The 19,672-nt window shown below is 36.4% G+C and overlaps 1 protein-coding gene across 1 annotated transcript in view; it reads right to left on the reverse strand.

The window, feature by feature from the left end:
- MACC1 (MET transcriptional regulator MACC1) overlaps positions 1-19,672 on the reverse strand; it is a 66,781-nt gene that overhangs the window by 17,700 nt on the left and 29,409 nt on the right. Inside the window, exons 2-3 of the mRNA XM_029919100.1 lie at positions 3,756-3,878; positions 290-2,331 (exon numbers count right to left, since the gene is read on the reverse strand). Coding sequence (XP_029774960.1) covers positions 290-2,331; positions 3,756-3,870 — 2,157 coding nt within the window. The 5' untranslated portion in view covers positions 3,871-3,878. The remainder of the gene's footprint in view (positions 1-289; positions 2,332-3,755; positions 3,879-19,672) is intronic.

Here is a 19,672-nt window from a genome sequence, read left to right on the forward strand (position 1 = left end):
GACGAGATCTCTTAACTGTTATTCTCTAACACAAACAGAATCTTCATTCTTCCTTTGAGAGATGATCCTCTGGAGCCTAGTTTCTGGGAAAATGACTCTTGAATTTTAAAACTTAGAAATCAATTATATTATCTTGTAAGAAAATGTCTATATTTGCTATAAAGTGACTTCAGTTTATTTGAGACCGCTGATAATTTTGTTAAGTTCTCTCAAATGTTCGGTTGTAAATATTGCTAAGTTAATAAAGTTCTCTGTGGTAAACAGATTACTGTGATCAAGGAACACTCACCACAATAAGTTCATAAAGGAACTTCCTTGTATTTCTATCTGCATGGCAATCTTCCTTTAACTTCTTTACAACATAGGAAACTTTTTCTGATTCTTTGTCTGCTTGTATTTGATCAAAACCTTCTAGTGCCAGATGTGAGGAGCCCAAGACAATGGCTAAAGCTTTCCAATCATAAACTTTTTCTGACACCAAGGTCAATACAATTGAGTAGATGTAAGTCAGTTTTTTTAAGGGTAGGGTAACTTGTTCAAGAAGATTTCTGGTTGTGAAGACATGATCTGACATAGATATTACTTGTTCCTTTGCAATCACCTTAATATTTTTGCAATGTATAAGTCCAACCTTACCTCTCAAGACTCCCACATACCATTCTTTCACTTTGGAATGCCCAATAGCTTTTACCTTACCCTCTCCAAGAAGAGCTACTGTGTCCCCTTTAAAATATTCCAGTAAGTAGTCAATCTTTTTTTGTCTTAGCACTGTCTTCAGAGTTACCCCATAGTTGGTAAAGTTCATTTTTTTGTCTTGAAATGCGGGATATTTGACACACACTGTTGGTAACAATGGAGCAGACTTGATTTGCTTCTCTTCCTGCAAATTACCTGGCAGATTTGAGAGCCTTTTTAGGTTTGGAGCTGGATCAGGTGTAGTGATAAAGAATTGTGTAAGTGCTTTACCATTGGGACGCTCCACCTGAACACAAAAAACAAATAAGTGCATTTCTCTGGACTCAACTAAGGAAAATAAAAATTGTTGATTAACTACTTCACCTGCTTGAAACTGCTTTTGTTTAATTTCTTTCCTTTCTTTTTCTGCCTTCACTTCAAAATCAGGATCACATGAAAAAACAGAAATATTTAAATCTTGTGGCTTGTCAAGGAAGAATGAATGCTTCCCCCAAAGCTGAAACACAACCGGAGATGTGTTTTTACCACCTTTCTTAATATCAGAGATTGTAAGCTTTCCTGGAATGTAACTGTGTCCGCAAATTGTGAAAATAGCAGTGAAACTGGGATGAATATATCTGGGCCCATAAATTCCAACTGAGGTGGTTTTGTGGATACAATCCCAAATGGTGGCAGCTGGTGACTGAGTAGCTTTAATCTGTGCAGCAACCACTAAATACATCACCCGGTTCAAGTCTATTAGCTTGACTTGGAGAATGTCTTCATAAATATAGCAGTTGTTTAACACTTTGAAAGGGCCTTCTTTATCCAAGCTGTGTAAACATACCATTTCTGTCATGACTTGGCTGAAAGGATCCTTTTTCACTTCAGCCCCTATTTTCATCTCCAGCAAAATGGCTTCCATTGTGTTAAGGTTGCCTAACATGATTTCCAACAGTGGACTTACAGTGCATGAAAGATCATGGTTAAGTATTTGTGGAGGTTCAAGAAAAGCCCTTAGAGATACCTCTTGGAATTCTCCCACAGCTACATGGCCTTGGGGCACATGAACAGTGATATCTGATTCAGGTAATTGTACTGACCCTCCTTGGTGGCTTAATTTACAAACTATCACGGTCTCTGCAGCTTGTGTTTGGGCCCATCCAGGACTCTGATTAACTATATTCAAATCCAGGCAGGAACGGGCCAGCTGGCGTTGACTTAGCCAGGCCATTTTATAAGCCTCTCTATCATCCTGAAGCCATTCTAAGTCTTGTTCTAGTATCTGGCCAGAGTTATGTATATTCTGATAGGCATGTGCTGTGTCATCTAAAATGTCTAAAAGTTCTGAAACACTTTTAGATCTTCCAGCTTTCTGTGGGGAAGACTGCCTAAGCAACTGATGCACATCCAGGTCATCACCAGAGGAATCAAATGAATTTCCAGTTTCAATTTCTCTAAAAAATAGAAAAGGATCTTCCTTCAAGATGGAAATATTGTCTCTCTTCTGGTTACTTTTTAGCTGAGTTATATCATCCAAAAATGGGTTAGAAGCAGACAGTTCATTCCAGAATGGATTGGTAGTTTTGGAAGCACTACTGTCAAGACATGTGAAAGCATCTGGCCAATTGAGAAGAAATCCTGGGTCTGGACATTCTAGTTATTTAGACAAAAACAAAGCAAAACAAAGATGAAGTGGCATTCTGAGATACAACCAAGACTAGTTTTTATTATTGCTTAACAATTCAAGTCTCTTTAATTTGCTTTTCGATCTCTAGTGTAATAGCTACTATGAAATTAATGTTAAATTTGCTCAAATTTTCATGTTCTGCCAATTTATTTTAACCAGGTTTAATGTTATTTTACTTTAAGTCACTATGATTTAAAAATAAGTGTTCAAAATTTTAGACAGTAATCAATTGAACACATTTCCTTGAAAATTACCTAGACTACACACACATATGTCTTATTGTTTTATTTTCATAAAACAAAACCCACGAAGAACAGAATAATTCAGTCAACTATCCAAATTTTTTCTAAACACTGAATAGTCAATCTCAATATATCTTATTCATTAATATTTTCCTTTTATGATAATATTCCATATGTTAAAAAAATAAAATCCATCTGTTAATGGGTAAAGCAATTTTTAAAAACAATATGCCAAATTAGGTAGTAATGCATTTCTTAGGTTATTTCCTGATAACTTTGCACTGGTAAATTTAAATAATATTGCGATTTTTTCAAGAAAAAATAAAACATTTCATGACAATAAAAATTGAAAAATTGCTTTACTATTGAAAGGAATTCATTGGACTTTTCTAAGTTTAAAATGACTAAGAACAAGCTTACTGCTATGAAATGAAAACATGTTATTTATTTGGAAAGTAGTTTAAGAATCACCAACACATTAAAATATATACACCGTAAGAAATTTCTATATACCTCACAAATATTAAAGTCTTTTTTTCCTGAGTAGAGTAACATACTTTGTCATTTATCAATAAATATTGGTAATGATTCTGGGGACTTGGTGAAACTGGTACTGCTTTTAAGGAAATGAAAGCCAAATGGCCAGCCAAAATTGAAAAGTGAATCCAAGTAAACAGTCAGACTTTTTCGTTTCATAAGTATACAACGACATCTTGATTGAAGTGAGTTTTCAGCATCACATATTAAAAATTAGAAGATGCACTTGAAAAATAAAAATTGCATTTCTCTTATTTTCATGTTGCTTCAACCTGGTTTCATCTCTCTTACAACTTACTCTTCCTCTGAGGATCAATTCAATTATTTTATTCTCCATGAAGATTTCTCAGCCCACATTAATCTCTAGAGATCTCTTTGTCCCCCAAATTCGTTATATGCACTGCAAATATCATTCACTTAATAATGAACTTTTGCCTTCTCATAAGATTTACAATATCTGTTGCCTGTGCTATTTTGTGTTGCTCATCTTTTTAATGATAGTGTTTTTCTATAATAAATTTTATAATTTAATCTTTTGTAGCTCTTCTAAGAGATAGCCCTCCAATAGTTATTAGCAATGGGTAAAATAATTAAGTTGTAAATTCTTGTACCTGTAATATGGAAACTTCTTGAGGATTTTTGGTCTTCCATGTTAAACAAATTTCCCTCAGACTTACTGCGTGAAATTCCTCTGAACCAAAAATGGGCTCTTTCATTAGTTAACATTTTCCCACCTACAAAATAAATGAATTAATATTTTATAAGCATACATACACAAGTTGGCAGAGAAACTAAACAAAGTATTCACACATCCTTTAATAGAAAACTGCATATAACAATACATAGGTCCTCTATTTCTGGTAGGATACTAGATTAAATATTCTGAAATATATATTAGCACTTCACTGAAAAATGCTCAGATTCTAAACTAAAATGTATTACCGATCCCATAAAAAAAGTAATGAAAATCCCAAGGACAAGAAAAAAAATAGTACGTTGAAACTTCAATAAATAGGAAATCTCTCTTTGGTGATTGGAAGACAAACTTACAGTTTTGTGAACTCCACTAAGCTCTGTACAATCAGTGCAGTTCCAAGAGAAATCACAACACGTTATGTATGTGTATGTGTTTGTAATTTCTTAAACTTTTAAAAAAATTTCTATGAAAAAGCAAAAGGCTAATATTCAAGACAATCCAGAAAAAGAACAGAATGGAAATGAAGTGTTCCACCAGATACTACCATTTATTATCAATATGCACTAAGTGAGACATGTGAAATTGAAACAGAAATAAACTGAGGACACACAATAACCCTAGATACAACCCATGCCCGCATGAAAACTTGATACATGACAGAAGTGGCGTGTTATGTTCTAGTACATTTGTTGTAGTAAAACCTTGAATATGTACATCAGAATATATATACATGAATGTTCATTATATTAACAAAAAACTGGAATTACCCAATTATCTTTCGCTGTATTAATAGATAAATCAATATGGTGTTTTACTTCAATGAAGTAGCATGCAACTATGAAAACAGGCGAATTACAATGAAAAAGCATCAGTACGTTCTAACTGGAAGCATCCCATTGCTGTGACTCACTCTTCCTCACAAATGTGTTATCTCTTTGTCCCCTGACAACACTGAAAAATAGATATCTTCAGTTAGATTTTAGAGTACAAAAATGAAGCTCAGCAGCAGAACATAACCAACCTACAAGGTCAAACAGCTGGTGAGTGACTGACCCAGATATAATTCCTCATTCACATTACTGCTACTCCATAAACCCTGTGACCCAGAATGTACACGCCCCTTCTCAGACTCGAGGCTCCCAATACTACATTCTCAGACTATTCCACCTTCTAACTCAAACTGCTAGTCATGCTAAGCGTTTACTTCTTCCTCTCCTTTAGGAGTTAGCCATATCTCCTTCACCTTTAACTCTGTTTGTCACACCCTCGTTTCAACTTCCTGACATTTTATTTCAAAGAAATTTGTTCTATCTTTTAAAGGACTCAAAAGCTGTTTCTGGGATCAAGAAAACAATGAGCAAAATTAAAGGTGCACAGAAGAGGAAAGGGGGGAAAAAGGAAAGGAAAGAAGGGGAAAAACATGTTTTCCAAACACAATGGTAAACAAATGCAAAAATTATAATATGGCATACTTGAAAAATTCAGATGGTAAAATAACAACTTTTTCCTCTGATAGGCAAAACCACATGGAAAGTTAGGGTGAAAAGCCAAATGGTGCAATATTCAATTTATACTGAAGCCTTAAGTTTCCTGGCAGATCTTAAAAATTCTCTGGTTGATTTTACGAAATATAGCATCAAAAACTACAGTGCTTGGCACACCCTAGGTAGCCAGAACTTTAGAATAGAAAATAAAAACATATTCTTGAGAAAAATTAAGCAAACTAAACTAAAATGAGAAAAAATTTTTACATGAAAAAGTAATTTATAAAAATATAAAGTACATTTTAAATGGAAAATCAATGTAGACAGAAAGCCCCTAAACCCCTTAACTTCTTTTGGAGGAAAGAGCAGAAAGGAACAATTAATATCCAGGATTCCTCTGAGGCTAACAACCCTTAGTGTGAAAAATAGTTAATAACCTAGGGAAATGCAGTTGCAAGTCCTCAACAACATAAGAATCAGAATGGTGCCTTACGTGCCCAGGTCCTGAAGGATCATAATATTTCAGAAATAAAGGCACAAGCCAGTCATTGGCTGGAATTGTTTGGGGGGCAGCCCTCTTCTCCAAACGCTCAAGCAGATCTTCCCTGTCCTTTAAGCCAGTGGTTCTAAACCTCAGTGGGACCAAAATCACCTGGAAGGTCTGATCACAGTGTGCTGCACCCGCCCAGTATTTCCGATGCAGAAGGGCTGGGGTTGCAGCTGAGAACTTGCATTTCTAACAAAGTGCCCAAGAGATGTAATGCTGTGGCTCTGAGCTGTGAGGACAGGGGCACATTTTGAGAACCACATTCTAAAAGCCACCACGCTAAGTTCTCTCCATGACCAAATTAATAGATTTCTCCCTTCTCTCTGGCTGTTCCCACTGTCCTCCAACAAATCCTCCTTCTCTTTCTTAGTCTTTATGTTTACTCACACACACAGAGTCTCACAGGACTTCATCCTGACCACGAATTTGTTCTACGAATACAGGGAAGAGAGGTGATATACGGGAAAAGCCTTTGACTCAAAGGACCATGACGGTGACCTACTGAGGGCAGTGCTTGTTTACACAGGTGCAAATAGCCAAATTTATCATTCCCTTGTGTGTTTTCTTGCAATTAAATGTCATACTCAACAGCAAATGCTTTCTTAAAAGGGGATTTTTAAAAATTTTGTCTAAAGAAGCATGAGTCAATTTTGGCTAATGAGTACGTGGGAAAAGAGCGGTCTACCACGCACTTAACTGGGGACACATTCTGGTCAACCATGCCTTTTACAACACACTCATGCTGATTCACATTATCCATTTTTTTTTTCTTAAGAAACCAATGAACAAAGTTTTGTTTTTCATGTATTTTACTATTTAAATTAGGCCTAAAGCACCTGGGAATATTTACCAACTGTACAATTTAGCAAAAGACCCCAGAAAATTTTGGGGGCCAGAGAGGAATATTTGGAAAAGAGTAGCCAGAAAAGCAATATCATTTAAAGGAATTATTCCTTTAGTTTTTTTTTTTTTTAATGTTTACTTATTTTTGAGAGGGAGAATGTGTGTGCATGTGCAGGGGTGAAGCAGAGAGTGAGAGGGGAAGAGAGAATCTCAGGCTGTCTCTGCACTGTTAGTGCAGAGCCTGATGTAGGGCTCAATCCCATGACTGAAATCATGGGCCTGAGCTGAAATCAAGAGTTGGATGCTTAACAGACTGAGCTGCCCAACTGCCCCTAAAAGAGCTATTTCTTTAAAATGTGTCCCTTTCTTGGATTAAACAGGTGATGGGGGTTCAGGAGTGCCCTTCTGATGATGCGCTCAGGCTAGAAATGTCTAATCACTACATTGTACACCTGAAACTAATATAACACTCTAAAAATATGAAGTTAAGCTTAAACCAAAAATAAAATAAAATACAATATCTTTCTGTGAAGTGTTTATGGTAGCTATTATACAGCAAAAATTGCTACTTGTAGCCACTTAGTAGTTTCAAAGTATTTTCCAACTAGTCCTTGAACACCTCTGATAGCCTTTAAACGTTTCCATGTTTCGTACTGTTTTCAACTCTTGGCCTACGTGGTATTTAAAATATTTTCATGGAGCACCTGAGTGGCTCAGTTGGTTGAGTGTCTGGCTTCGGCTCAGGTCATGATCTCACAGTTTATGAGTTTGAGCTCCGCGTCAGGCTCTGTGCTGACAGCTTAGACCCTGGAACCTGCTTTGGATACTGTGTCTCCCTCTCTCTCTCTGCCCTTCACTGGCTCATGCTCTGTCTCTCTCAAAAATAAAATAAACATTTAAAAAATTTAAGAAATATTTTCACATAGGCTATAACTCTTACAGGTGACAGCAAATGCTAAGATATCAGGAGAGCAACTATCAGACCAGTGGACTTCTTCACCTAACCCCCCACAAAGACCAAATCTACCTCAATAACTTTGCATTTCCTTATAAATATAGTTGGTATAAAAGGTCTGAGTGGCTCATAAAAGAACCACAGTCAGATTATGAAGCTTCCCTAGTGTGATTTTACTTAATGTTACCACGGTGTATGTGGCCTAACTGGATGTTATCCTCAAAGCACCTTCTCATGGGCTAGTGGGATTTTCTGATTGGCAGTGTATACACCCTATAAACCAATAATTAATTAGTTTGCTACCTCTGGTCATTATGATCAAAGATTTAAAAATCCTGACAGCAACATTTTTCCTGAAGGAAAATGGCTTTGCAAGACCTTTCAGGGTAGGCAGCAGGGATTCTGATACATTAGGCAGTACTAGTAATGCAGAATAATTTCTATGATGCCTCCAATCTTGGTGACTAAAAATATTCCATCTTGTTAATATTACCACATCAAAGTGTGTGTCACTTCCTTTATATCTTATTACCCTTCAATCAGCAGTAGAATTGAAGTTCAGGAAAGTTAGGATACTTGTTCAGGATAATATTGTATTAGTGAGCACAAATCAGCAAGAGAAGCAGTTGATTGGCAATTGTTGTATGTTCAGTTTATGTAGCTGAGGAACCGTTGCAGAAACCTCAGTCTGGAAGGGGAAATGTAAAGGACTCTAAACAGATACACAAAAGGAATATTTCAGGCCTGTAAACAAATAATAAAATTTTGCCATCATCAGAGCAATTATTTATTAAGAGCTTGCTATATTCCTGGCACCATGCATGGATTTTTCTCATTTATGATGTGTAATAATTCTAGAAATTTGGTACTTTCATTACTGCCACTTTAAAGGTAGGGATATAGAGGGGCACCTGGGTGGTTCAGTCAGTTAAGCCTCAGACTTCAGCTCAGGTCAGATCTCACTGCTCGTGAGTTCAAGCCCCGCACTGCTTCAATTCCGTGTCTCCCTCTCTCTCTGTCTCCCCTTGCTCCCTCTCTCCCTCTCTCAAAAATAACTGAACATTAAAAAATATCACAAAAATAAATGTATGGAAACAAAGGCTCACAGAGTTTATTTGCCCAATATTAGGCAGGTACTAAGCACCAGGGCTAATGGTTGAACCTAGCGATAGCGGACTCGAGGACAAGCTGTGGAACTCTATGCTGTGCTTCCTGTCCATTGGTCAGACCTTCCTTTCCAGGACAGGGAAGGCCTGAGGGTTTGTTGCTGAAGGGCAGCATCAAGCCTTGATTTTAATCCCTGTGACCTTCCCCGAGCTCGCAGCAGGATCCACGTCATGCATATGTGACCTGTGTGGCCACACAGAGCCCCACTCTCAGGAGAGCTTCCTGTTTAATGGAAGCTTTGCATTTAAATCTTAAAAACACTTAGTATGTTTGGAGCAATTGTATTCCTATTTTCATTCTTCACTGGGCACTGCAACTGTGTAGCCAGTCCTGGCTCATGGAGTTGGCAACCCTTAGCCTTCAGACCCAAAGAAAGGACTGTAGTTATAAGTTACCATGAAGAAAGGAAAAGTACTATTTTAGATCAAGGATGCTCATTTTACAGGTGATAAAAACGAGCAGCAGGAGATGAAACTGAGTTGCTCAAAGCAGCAGGTTTATCACTGGTCATTTCAGGATTCAAACTGTCATTTCCTAAGTTGAACAATGTAGAAAAAAAGGAGGGTATAAAAACAGTTCTACCTATTTTGATGGATGCTATGACTTAAAAATTATATCCTTTTAAATTCTGATGCTATACAATGTCAACAATGTCAAAAGTAACAGTAGCATAAATATCTCAAAGCAAAAATGATAAAATTGTAACCCAATGAGAGTGAAATAAAGTGGCTATAACCCCGCGCTCCTCCTGCATCGTGCCTCCCACCAAACCAAGAGTCTTTGGGCCTGACTTTTGGCAAAGGCGAGAGAGAACCAAATGGTAAGGTCAGCCCTCTATGTCCTGACTTTACTTCACTCTTGCAGCATCTCTTCTTTCACCCCACAGAACAGAATCAACATTCAAAAACACAAGTAAGGGATCTTTTGAAAGTTCAGGGAATATTCCCAGGATATAGAAGTGTTTAAGGAAGTATTACAGGCTTCCAATAAGTATTCATTGCAAATCAGGAATCTTTCATTAATGACCTAAGCATATAACTGATGATCAATAGACATATTTTTAATTTAAATTTTCTTTTTCATTATATTCATTTTAAGGATGAACGCATGTGCGCACACGTGCACACACACACACACACACACACACCTTTCACTGGTTTAAAAACAATTTGCAAATGCTAACAAGTACTCAAACAACATGGTTTGTTTAAACAATAAGCAAGTGTATATTATTCTTCAGTGAGAAAGTTAAAAAAATAAACAAGTAAATGATTAGGGTGACAGTTGCAGAGAGTTGGTAGAAACCCCCAAATAAGTAATTCTATGAACATCATGCTTTAAGTTCCATATATTGCTAGCATAGGCCACAAATTTGGCTGTCACTTTCTTGGAGAGATCACAGCAAGGAATACATTGTTAGTTACAAGTCTCACAGCGACCATACAATACAAATAAACCACTTAGCAGAAGCACCAGCCTCACCAGGACTGCTGGGAACAATAACCTCACCCTGCCTTTTACCCTGCTTTCAGCACTGGGGTCTCTTTCACGGAACTCTTAATGTGTTCTGATGGCATCTCATTCAAGGGCAATTGTGTCAACTCAGATGGAAAGTAGCAGATCCAGCTAAGAACTATCTGTCTCCTTAACCCGATACAAGAATACATGTTAGGTTACAAAAGGATGGGATAGATAATCTGATGTAAGACCCACCATACATAAGTTCTTTCAACCGAGTTTCTATATCTACTTCTCAGCCCACATGAAGTTAGATGTTCTAGTTCTTAATGAGGATCAAGAGCAGCACTTGAAGACCCAATCAGCTCAGTTAAAAATGAAAGTTACATTCTTATGAAAATTGAGACAAATAGCTCAAATGTAGGCCTGAACAGAAGATCATTCTACCTCTGTATATGGTGGCTGTGACATGGACTGAAATGTTGCTCAGAACACAATTGTGTTATTGCTCCGCCATAAAGGGGTATGGGTAATGACCTTCTAAGTCACAGAGCAAGGCTTTGGTATTTTCATTGTGGAAAATATTTAATAAATTTGTTATCAAATGCCACTCTTGCCATATAATATTCTCAGTGATGTGTCTCTCAAGTTTAACTTTAAATGATGTATGCTCCTAGCAAACCTTCAAAGATAAACTAGCTGTAAAACTGTCCCTGGTAACAGAACAAGTTTAATTGTTGTGCAAGTTCTTGGATACAAGAACTGTGTAACAGTGACCTTAAGCCTCTTTTTCTTGTACTGTTCAGTGCAAGAGAAGCTTCCTGGCTTGCATTTTTCAAAAAATATAGAGATCAACTACTGGTTCAAAAGGAGTGGAACCAGAGTCGGATTTACAGGGTGGGTAATGAAGCTGAACTTGTAGTACCCTTGTTTGCAAAGCCCTGTCCAAGGCCCTGGAACTAATGTGTGTGTGTGTGTGTGTGTGTGTGTGTGTGTGTGTGTGTGTGTTTAATAAGCTTCATATCCTGCAAAGCTCTGTCACTTAATAGAATATTTGACATTGTGAGATCTGTTTTTCACCTATCAGCAATATTTGTTTGTTTGTTTCTTATATATAAATGCATTTTGGCAAAGTACAAAGAATACAGGCTTTGGAATTAGAGTTCTCTTGTTTTAGAGCCTGGGTATAAACTTGAGATTACTAAACATTTCTGTGATTTTATTTATCATCTGTAAAAAAGAAGAAAAAGAAGAATAGCAAGTATTACTATTACTATGTATTACTTCTATTATTCTATAATGAGCCCACAATTGTAATAGCACAGCCTTAATGGTCAAATGGAATACTGTATAAGAAGTGGCACAACCAGCTGATTCCTTTTTGTTTCTTATCCTCTGATTTCTCCCTCCTAAATTATTCTTCAGCATATAGAAACAAGTTCTCCAACTGGACTCACTTGAGAAGCTTGAGTTCCTCTCCTTCAGATGGCTTGAGACACTGACCTCACTCTCTATGAGGAAAAAAAAATGCTTGGGGCTCAATTGCCTCTTCTTCACTTTCCATAGAGCATTTTAACAACTATTTTCTTTCTTTTTTAAAATAATTTTTTTAAATGTTAATTTATATTTGGGGAGAGGGAGACAGAGAGACAGTGCACAAGTGGGGGAAGGACAGAGAGGGAGGGAGACAGAATCTGAAGCAGACTCCAGGCTCTGAGCTGTTGGCACCACATGCCATGAGATCATGACCTGAGCCAAAGTGGGACACTCACCAACTGAGTCACCCAGGTGCCCTTATTTTCGTGACTCCTGCCAAAAGCAGTGCTAGGCTTTTGACAACAGACGCACTAGGGTATGGTGGAAAGAATACAGATTTCTAAATTAGACAGATGGGTTAAGAAAAAAAGCTTACAAATGAATACAGGAGTCTAAGCATCACTTTGTTTCATTGATAGAGTGCAAAAATATCGATTTTAAGTAGTTGCCATAATGAAATGTGAATTATATCTCAACAAAGCTTTTTTTAAAGCTGTTGTACACATCAAACACCACAAATCTCCAATTAATGCCAATCACTGTTTAAATGATAGTTCTTGTTTGTTTTATTTTCTCACATCTGTGTCAGTTCTGTTGGTTTTATCAAGTAAGAGTGATTACTGACAAAGATACTTAAGGAATATTGGAAAAGAGAGAACAAGTAAAGGAACCATGAAAGTTTAGTTTCCATGTTAGCTTAATTGATTATTCAACCTGACAATACTCTTTTCACCTCTCTAAAGAGGATAATTGAAAAAATACTCTATTATTTTCTAACTAGAGTTTATCAATCCCTTTTCAACAAAAATCTAATGTTTTTCAACTAACACTTGCCCCAGTGTTACTGGACAGAATTAATTATAAGATTCCCAATATTCTTGCCAAGAGAAAAACATCCTCTGACAAACATTTTGTGTACACCCACAGTGTTCCTTGGTTTGAACTTAGAACATTGCTGTGAATCATCTACAAATCATCTGACAAGTCTACCTTCTTGAGAGAAAGTAAATTTCAGTGATCAGTGGCTTTTAAATGAGAACAGAGTGTTCAAGAACTAATGAGCACATGGATGAAGTTTGGTAGAACTGGTAAGATTTAAAAAAGGAACACTCATTATGCAACATCATCTAATGCGTAAAGCAGGAGTTTCCCTTAAGTTCTCCATGTCTAATTCTTAACATTTTAGGGAATTACCATGTTTTTATTGATCAATTTTGTAAACTGAGAATGCCATGGAAAGTATGAAGTGTTCATCAAAGCACAAACTTGAAAAATACTAAAATGTGTGACTATTCAGAGAGACAGATGGATGAATGGATGGACAGAAATAGATGAACTTTATACATATATATATATATCTCCATAAAATTTAGCCAAACAAAAGATCTTTTTATTACTAATAATGCTTCACTATTCACTTAATACTGGAAACTAGGTTATTTCCTTTCTGAGAGACAATCAAATCTTCAAAATTTCACTTATTTTAAGATAGTATCAAGTAGTGATAGATTGTACAAGAAGTCTGAAGAAGGAAGCTAAAAGAAACCAAAATATCCCTGGGTAAGGTGGGGTGGGGCGTTGGACTGTAGATGATTGCAGCCTAGAAGGGAGATGGGGAATAAGAAGATGTATCTAATGACAATATTCTCAGTGAATCACTGAGGCATATCCATTGCCAACCTTACCATCTAGTTCTCCCATATAATCTTCAGAAATATCCCTATGACCTACTGATGCAAAAAATATTGAATAATAACTGTTGAGTCTTTCTTAGAAGGATGAGTAACAGGAAAACACAGCTTCTGAAGTGAACATACGGGGTACAAGTAGGTAGAACAACCATCCATCTGGGTTTGTCTAGGACAGTCCAGTTTTGAATCTCTCAGCTCAGGGAAATCCAGGATGGTGGGCTATTGTAAGTACAAATACTAGGGTATTAATACATGGTCTCACATGGAGGAGGTGAAATATTCAATGCAAATTCTTTCTAATTGTACAAACTTTTAAAACATTTGAAACTATCATGAGAAAGAGAAGCCAGAATCTATACAACTGAATTGTACAGGAATGACATAATCTTAGTGTTCAAATTCTATTTTGTTATTCTTTTTTCAGGTATTAAATTCTAATGGAAACACCAATTTAAACACAAAGAAAATAATCTAGAATGGAATGAATACAGTTATCCATCACTGTCTTATTTATTTCATTAAATCAGACTAATGAAATTGACCCCCCTCACTTAGCAGCCCAAAGGGACTGCAAACCTTTTCAAGAAGAAACCCTTTCTCTCTCTTCCTCTCCATGACCCTTTTCTTTTAAAACAGGGGTAATATTTGGGGCACCTGGGTGGCTCAGTCGGTTAAGCGTCTGGCTTTGGCTCAGGTCATGATCTCACGGCTTCTGAGTTCAAGCCCTGTGTCAGCCTCTGTACTGAAAACTCAGAGCCTGAAGCCTGCTTGGAATCTGTGTCACCCTCTCGCTGCCCTCCTCACCCCCCCTTCAGGGGTAATACTCAGGTTTAGGAGTTGTATTTCCCTTGGCTGAGACTCATGTTGCCTTGTGGGTGCAATGGCCTTCTGTGTGCAGATGGGGAAAATGGAAGGAAGCTCAGAGTCTTGTCCCTAGCCCCATCCAATGCCAGGTCAGGGTCCTCCTGGACTGCTGCCTAGAGCTCTGCCCTGGCCTAACCAGGTTAGTATAAAATAGTGGTTCCCAACGGTTCCTCTGCGTGAAAATCAACTTCAGAACTTCAAAAAAATGTGTAGATGCCTAAAACCTAACCCAAGATCCTGCAGTGGAGCCCAAGTATCATTATTTTAATGAAAAGTTCTCAAGAGATTCTGAGGTACAACAAATATTGAGAGCCACTAACTTGTAATTAGAGGGAGATAAAAATATATTTGTTTTCTTTTTGTTTGTTAGACAAACTTATTACTGGACATAATAAAATATATGGCAGCTCAAGATGCCCACCCTTACATGGCAACCCTTCCACAGGCAAAAAAATGTATTAGAACATTGTACTAGACATGGGATTTCAGGATGATAAAGGAAAACTGTAGCATTCTCTTCCCTGTGGGTGGTATGGTCTTTCCTAGTATAGCCTAGGAATGATATCTAAGACCAGTGCTGTTCTAGATTAGGGACAAATACTCTCCCCTTCGCACTGCTTTGCCAGGGTTCATGTCTCCTTGTGTTTCCTTAGAATTATAAGACCTAGATGGAGGCATTTCTTCATACCGAGATAATGTAAGTCTGTTTTAGCATAAGTCTTTGTTCTACCTTAGGAAGAAAGTTTTCTTGTGCTCCAAGTAGCATTTCTAGCCCACTTACTCTCTTTCTCTCTCTCTCCTCCTAGACACTCACACCCCCACCTACACACATGCACATCCCCCCCCCCCCAAATCTCTCTGATTAACATTTTCCCAGTAAAAAGGCTCTTGGCTTTTAATACATAAACTTTTTAGAACATACAAATCTCCATTACAATATTTTGGCCAACTGTCTTTCTAGGGAAAAAATACTTAAAATAAAAAAAATTCTCCTAAACTCAAGGAACATTTTTAGCTAAACAATATCAAGGAGACGTAAAGTTTCATTTCAAATCCAACCAGTAGAACATTAAAAACATAAGTAGCCATTTCAAAATCAAGATAGTATAAACAAAGAACATGTGAATTTTGAAGCTACTGGCAATAAGGAATATTGAGTTTTTGGTTTTTATACAACTACATTAACTGTGTGGTATTTAATGTATATGTTTGTTTAACTATTTTTTGTTACCGTTTTAAGAAAGGAGTTGAGGGTTTGGGGCAATACAATAATGCACTATCACTTCTCTGTTTTAAATAGTTGGAAATAACAGAAACACAAAATGTCTGAAATGTCAGAAATTAAAATAATTAAATAATTAAATAATTATTAACATTAGGTAGGAAATCCCTGAGTTTTTGGGGTCTGTTAGGTGAAGTTTTTGAACTACATTGTTATAATTATTTTACAATTGTGTGATTTAAAAAAAATTTTTTTTTATGTTCTTTATTTTCGAGAGACAGGGCGAGCAAGGGAGGGTCAGAGAGAGAGGGAGACACAGAATCCGAAGCAGGCTGCAGGCTCTGAGCTAGCTGTCAGCACAGAGCCCGATGTGGAGCTTGAACCCACAAACCGTGAGATCATGATCTGAGCCGAAGGCGGACACTCAACTGACTGAGCCATCCAGGCGCCCCTACAATTGTGTGATTTATAAGTTTGTGCTGGAGATGTGATAAAATTTCCAACTATAATTTTGAAAGTGTTACATTTTCTTGTCATTCACTCAGTTTTTGCTATATAAGGCTCAGGCCTTTGTTGTTAAGACCATGTAAGTACGTAAGGATTACGTTTTCTTAATGGATTGTCTATTTTCTCCTAGTGTTTCTATTTATCCTTGTAAATGCTTTTTGACCTAAATTTATTTTATGTGATATTAATATTGCCATGCTAGCTTTTTTCATTATTATACTTTACAATTTTAAGACACTTTATTTTACAGTTTAGTATCTCTTGAAATCAAGATGCATATGAAGTTGATGTCAGATTTTAATTGGCTTTGGTTTTTTTTTCTTCTATTTGTTATTACACAAAATAAGGGTGTGTCTTAAAATGGATGGTATCTTAAATTCAAAGAAATATAGTATTTGTCTGGCATATCTTTTTGTACCTCTTTATTTCAACACCCCTGGCTGATTATTAGGTATGTCACTATAAACAACAAATAGATGGATTTAAAAAATTATATTTACTATTAATCTGACTTGGTAGTTGAATGCTATCCTTTTACAATCAATTAAAACCTAATGATTTTTACTTATTTCTACCATCTTATGTTGTGTTTTACACTTTTGTTTTTATTTTTCTCCTCCTTCTGGATTGATAAAATTTTCAATATTCCCTTATGTTCCCAATTCCACATTTCTAAATGTACCTTTCTCTTCAACCTCCCAGTAAGACCACAGAGAACAAATAGTATCAGTCCTCTCCAAGAAGCAGAAAAACTGAATCTGAGTCACCAAGAAATTGTTATTTGTATAGAGGCCTACAGTTTGCTCCTGTAAGAACTAATAAGAGACACAATGCTCTTTAAAATTCTATCAACATCCTGGCCACTTATTTCTTGTAAGCTTTTATAAGACTCTATTAAGACATTTATTTCTTCAAAGTATATCTTCTGGCATTCAATAAACAAAATGAGCTTTCCAATTAAACTTGAACAGAAAAAAACAAATTAATAAAAGAAAGTCATAAACTAAATGAAAATGATATGTTAAATAGAAGAGAGGCAAGAAGTAAGGAAGATTCTTAAAACTGGTTTGGACATCCAACCTAAAAACGAGACAGCACTTATAAAATATATGGAAGGGAATAGAGAGATTTTAACTATGAATGCAAATGCAAATGAAAATTAATTCTCCTTAATTACAAAGGGAAGAGGATAAAAATAGAGGACATTATGAAAAATTCACTTTTAATTCCTTTAAATCATTGTGAGTAAAATACAGCAATAGAAAATAAAGACACAGAAGACATGAGAAATATGAAAGAAATAAGGAAAAGATTGTCTCATGTAGGTTTACTTAAATGTGTAGTAACTACTGGGGCAACTGGGTGCCTCAGTCGCGTTGGGTGTCCTATTTGGCTCAGGTCATGATCATGCAGTTTCTTAGTTTGAGCCCTATGTCAGGTTCTGTGCTGACAGCTGAGAGCCTGGAGCCTGTGTCTCCCTCTCTCTCTCTCTCTTTCTGCCCCCCCCCCCACTGTCTATCTCTGTCTCAAAAATAAATAAACACTAAGAAATTTTTAAAAAAATTGTAGTAACTACTAAAAGCTAATGATCACTGGGCATCCTCTGTGCTAGACAGTGTTCTAAGTACTTTGTTATCTCTTCTAACTTGAACAGCAGGCTGTGTGATATGTAATACTATTGTCTCTTTTTTGCAGTTGGGGAAACTAAGATACATAGAGATTAATTAACTTATCCAACATCATAGTGTAGGAAGTAAAAGAGACAGAAGCCAAAATCCAAGAATCTTGACCCAGAGTCCACACTCCCAAGGACCACAAGCAAAGTAATCTGTAGGCAAATGTCCCTGAAGACCCTAATGCAGAAGGCCTTGAGTAGCTTTTCAGAGGAAACAATTACAAGACTGACTGCCATGTTGCCAGAGCTCTTGTTATACCCATGATTGGGTTCTAGTTCAGTAAAGCCTTTCTCATTTGCTCCTTGGGTTGTTTTTCTTCTTTAATCTCAAAGCATACTTGATTCTTATACACTTAAAGGAATCTGCTAACTGGTGTTAATTTTGAGTTTTGCAATATAAGTGAAACGAAGCATTTATCAATAACATTCTAAATAGTTCTGGAAACACTCACCAGAAAAAATTGATCCAAAAACATAAAATATTTATTCCCTGTGCTAAGTAACTAAAAATGGAAATAAATTATTGTTTTAATCAACAGTATGTGAATTTATGGCTCTGGTCTAAATGAAAACCATAAAAATGTAAAATCATATAGAAAAGTGGGTAAAATAATAAAATAAATAAACAGGAGCCAATAATACTGAAAATGTAATACCAGTCTGCTATACTTAAATCCAGTAGGAAAGTTATTAAAACACGATGTGGAAGATTCATATAAAGAAACCAAAATTTCTAAGGATTTATTTGAGAAATTTGGATGATCTTGTTTGAAAAAAGGGTGGGGGCTGCGTGCAAGAGTGGTATGGTTCATTAGACATCTGACTTTGGCTCAAGTCATAATCTCTGGGCTCAAGCCCCATATCAGACTCTGTGCAGACAGCTCAGAGCCTAGAACCTGCTTTCAATTTTGTGTCTCCCCCTCTCTCTGCTCCTCCCCAATTCATGCTCTCTCTCTGTCTCAAAAATCAACTAAACATTTAAAAAAAAGGAATGAATTTATAAAGATACCTAAGGGGATCTAAATAATAATATTTTAATTATGCATAAAGATATTCATCACTACACAACTTCAATGCCAAAGTAAATTAATATAAATACTCTGAATGTAGATAAAATTAAATGAATTATGAAACACCACCTCACTGGAATATTATGTAGTCATTAAAGATAATCTGGTGAAATTATGTAATAGCATAAGGTATGCTTATAAGACTATGCTAAGATGGAAAAACTTAAAAATGTGGAACAAATATAAATGCATAAAATAATTATTATGTTATACCAAATCAGAGGAAAGGAAACAAGACGGGGACAACATATTCAAAAGTACCATCAGTATATGTGTAACACATTGTCCAGGACCTGACCCTTTAGTTGTTTTCTGGAGGTTGTGACTTTGGTTATTTTATTTCCCTACTCTTAGTGATGTTTTGGACCGTCCACCAGGTGTGCTTTGATTTGTTGCTTGGAGTAGCCCTGGAAAAGAAAACAAACAAACAGACAGACATACAAACAGAAAACACAAACATTCAAACACATGAAAGAAAGAAAGAAAGAAAGAAAGAAAGAAAGAGAGAAAGAAAGAAAGAAAGGAAGAAAGAAAGAAAGAAAGAAAGAAAGAGAAATACCAGCTATGAGTAAAGAGCAGGGTGGTGGCGGTGCTGATGGAAGAGCACATACAAAGAGAAATGAGAGGGGTGGGGAAAAGGAAAAAATAAACATTGACTAGACAGAGAGACTAAATGGCTTAATCCAAGAAGGGAGAAACAAAAATAAAGAAGGAGGTGGGGAAAAAGAAAAGAAGATAAAGTTGCCCAGACAAAGAAACTATATGGCTTAATTATTCCAGAGAGAAAGGAAAGTAAAGAAGGAGGTGTAGAA

The sequence above is a fragment of the Suricata suricatta genome, chromosome 2 (genome assembly GCF_006229205.1).
Source record: "Suricata suricatta isolate VVHF042 chromosome 2, meerkat_22Aug2017_6uvM2_HiC, whole genome shotgun sequence".
In the NCBI taxonomy this organism is placed as follows: Eukaryota; Metazoa; Chordata; class Mammalia; order Carnivora; family Herpestidae; genus Suricata; species Suricata suricatta.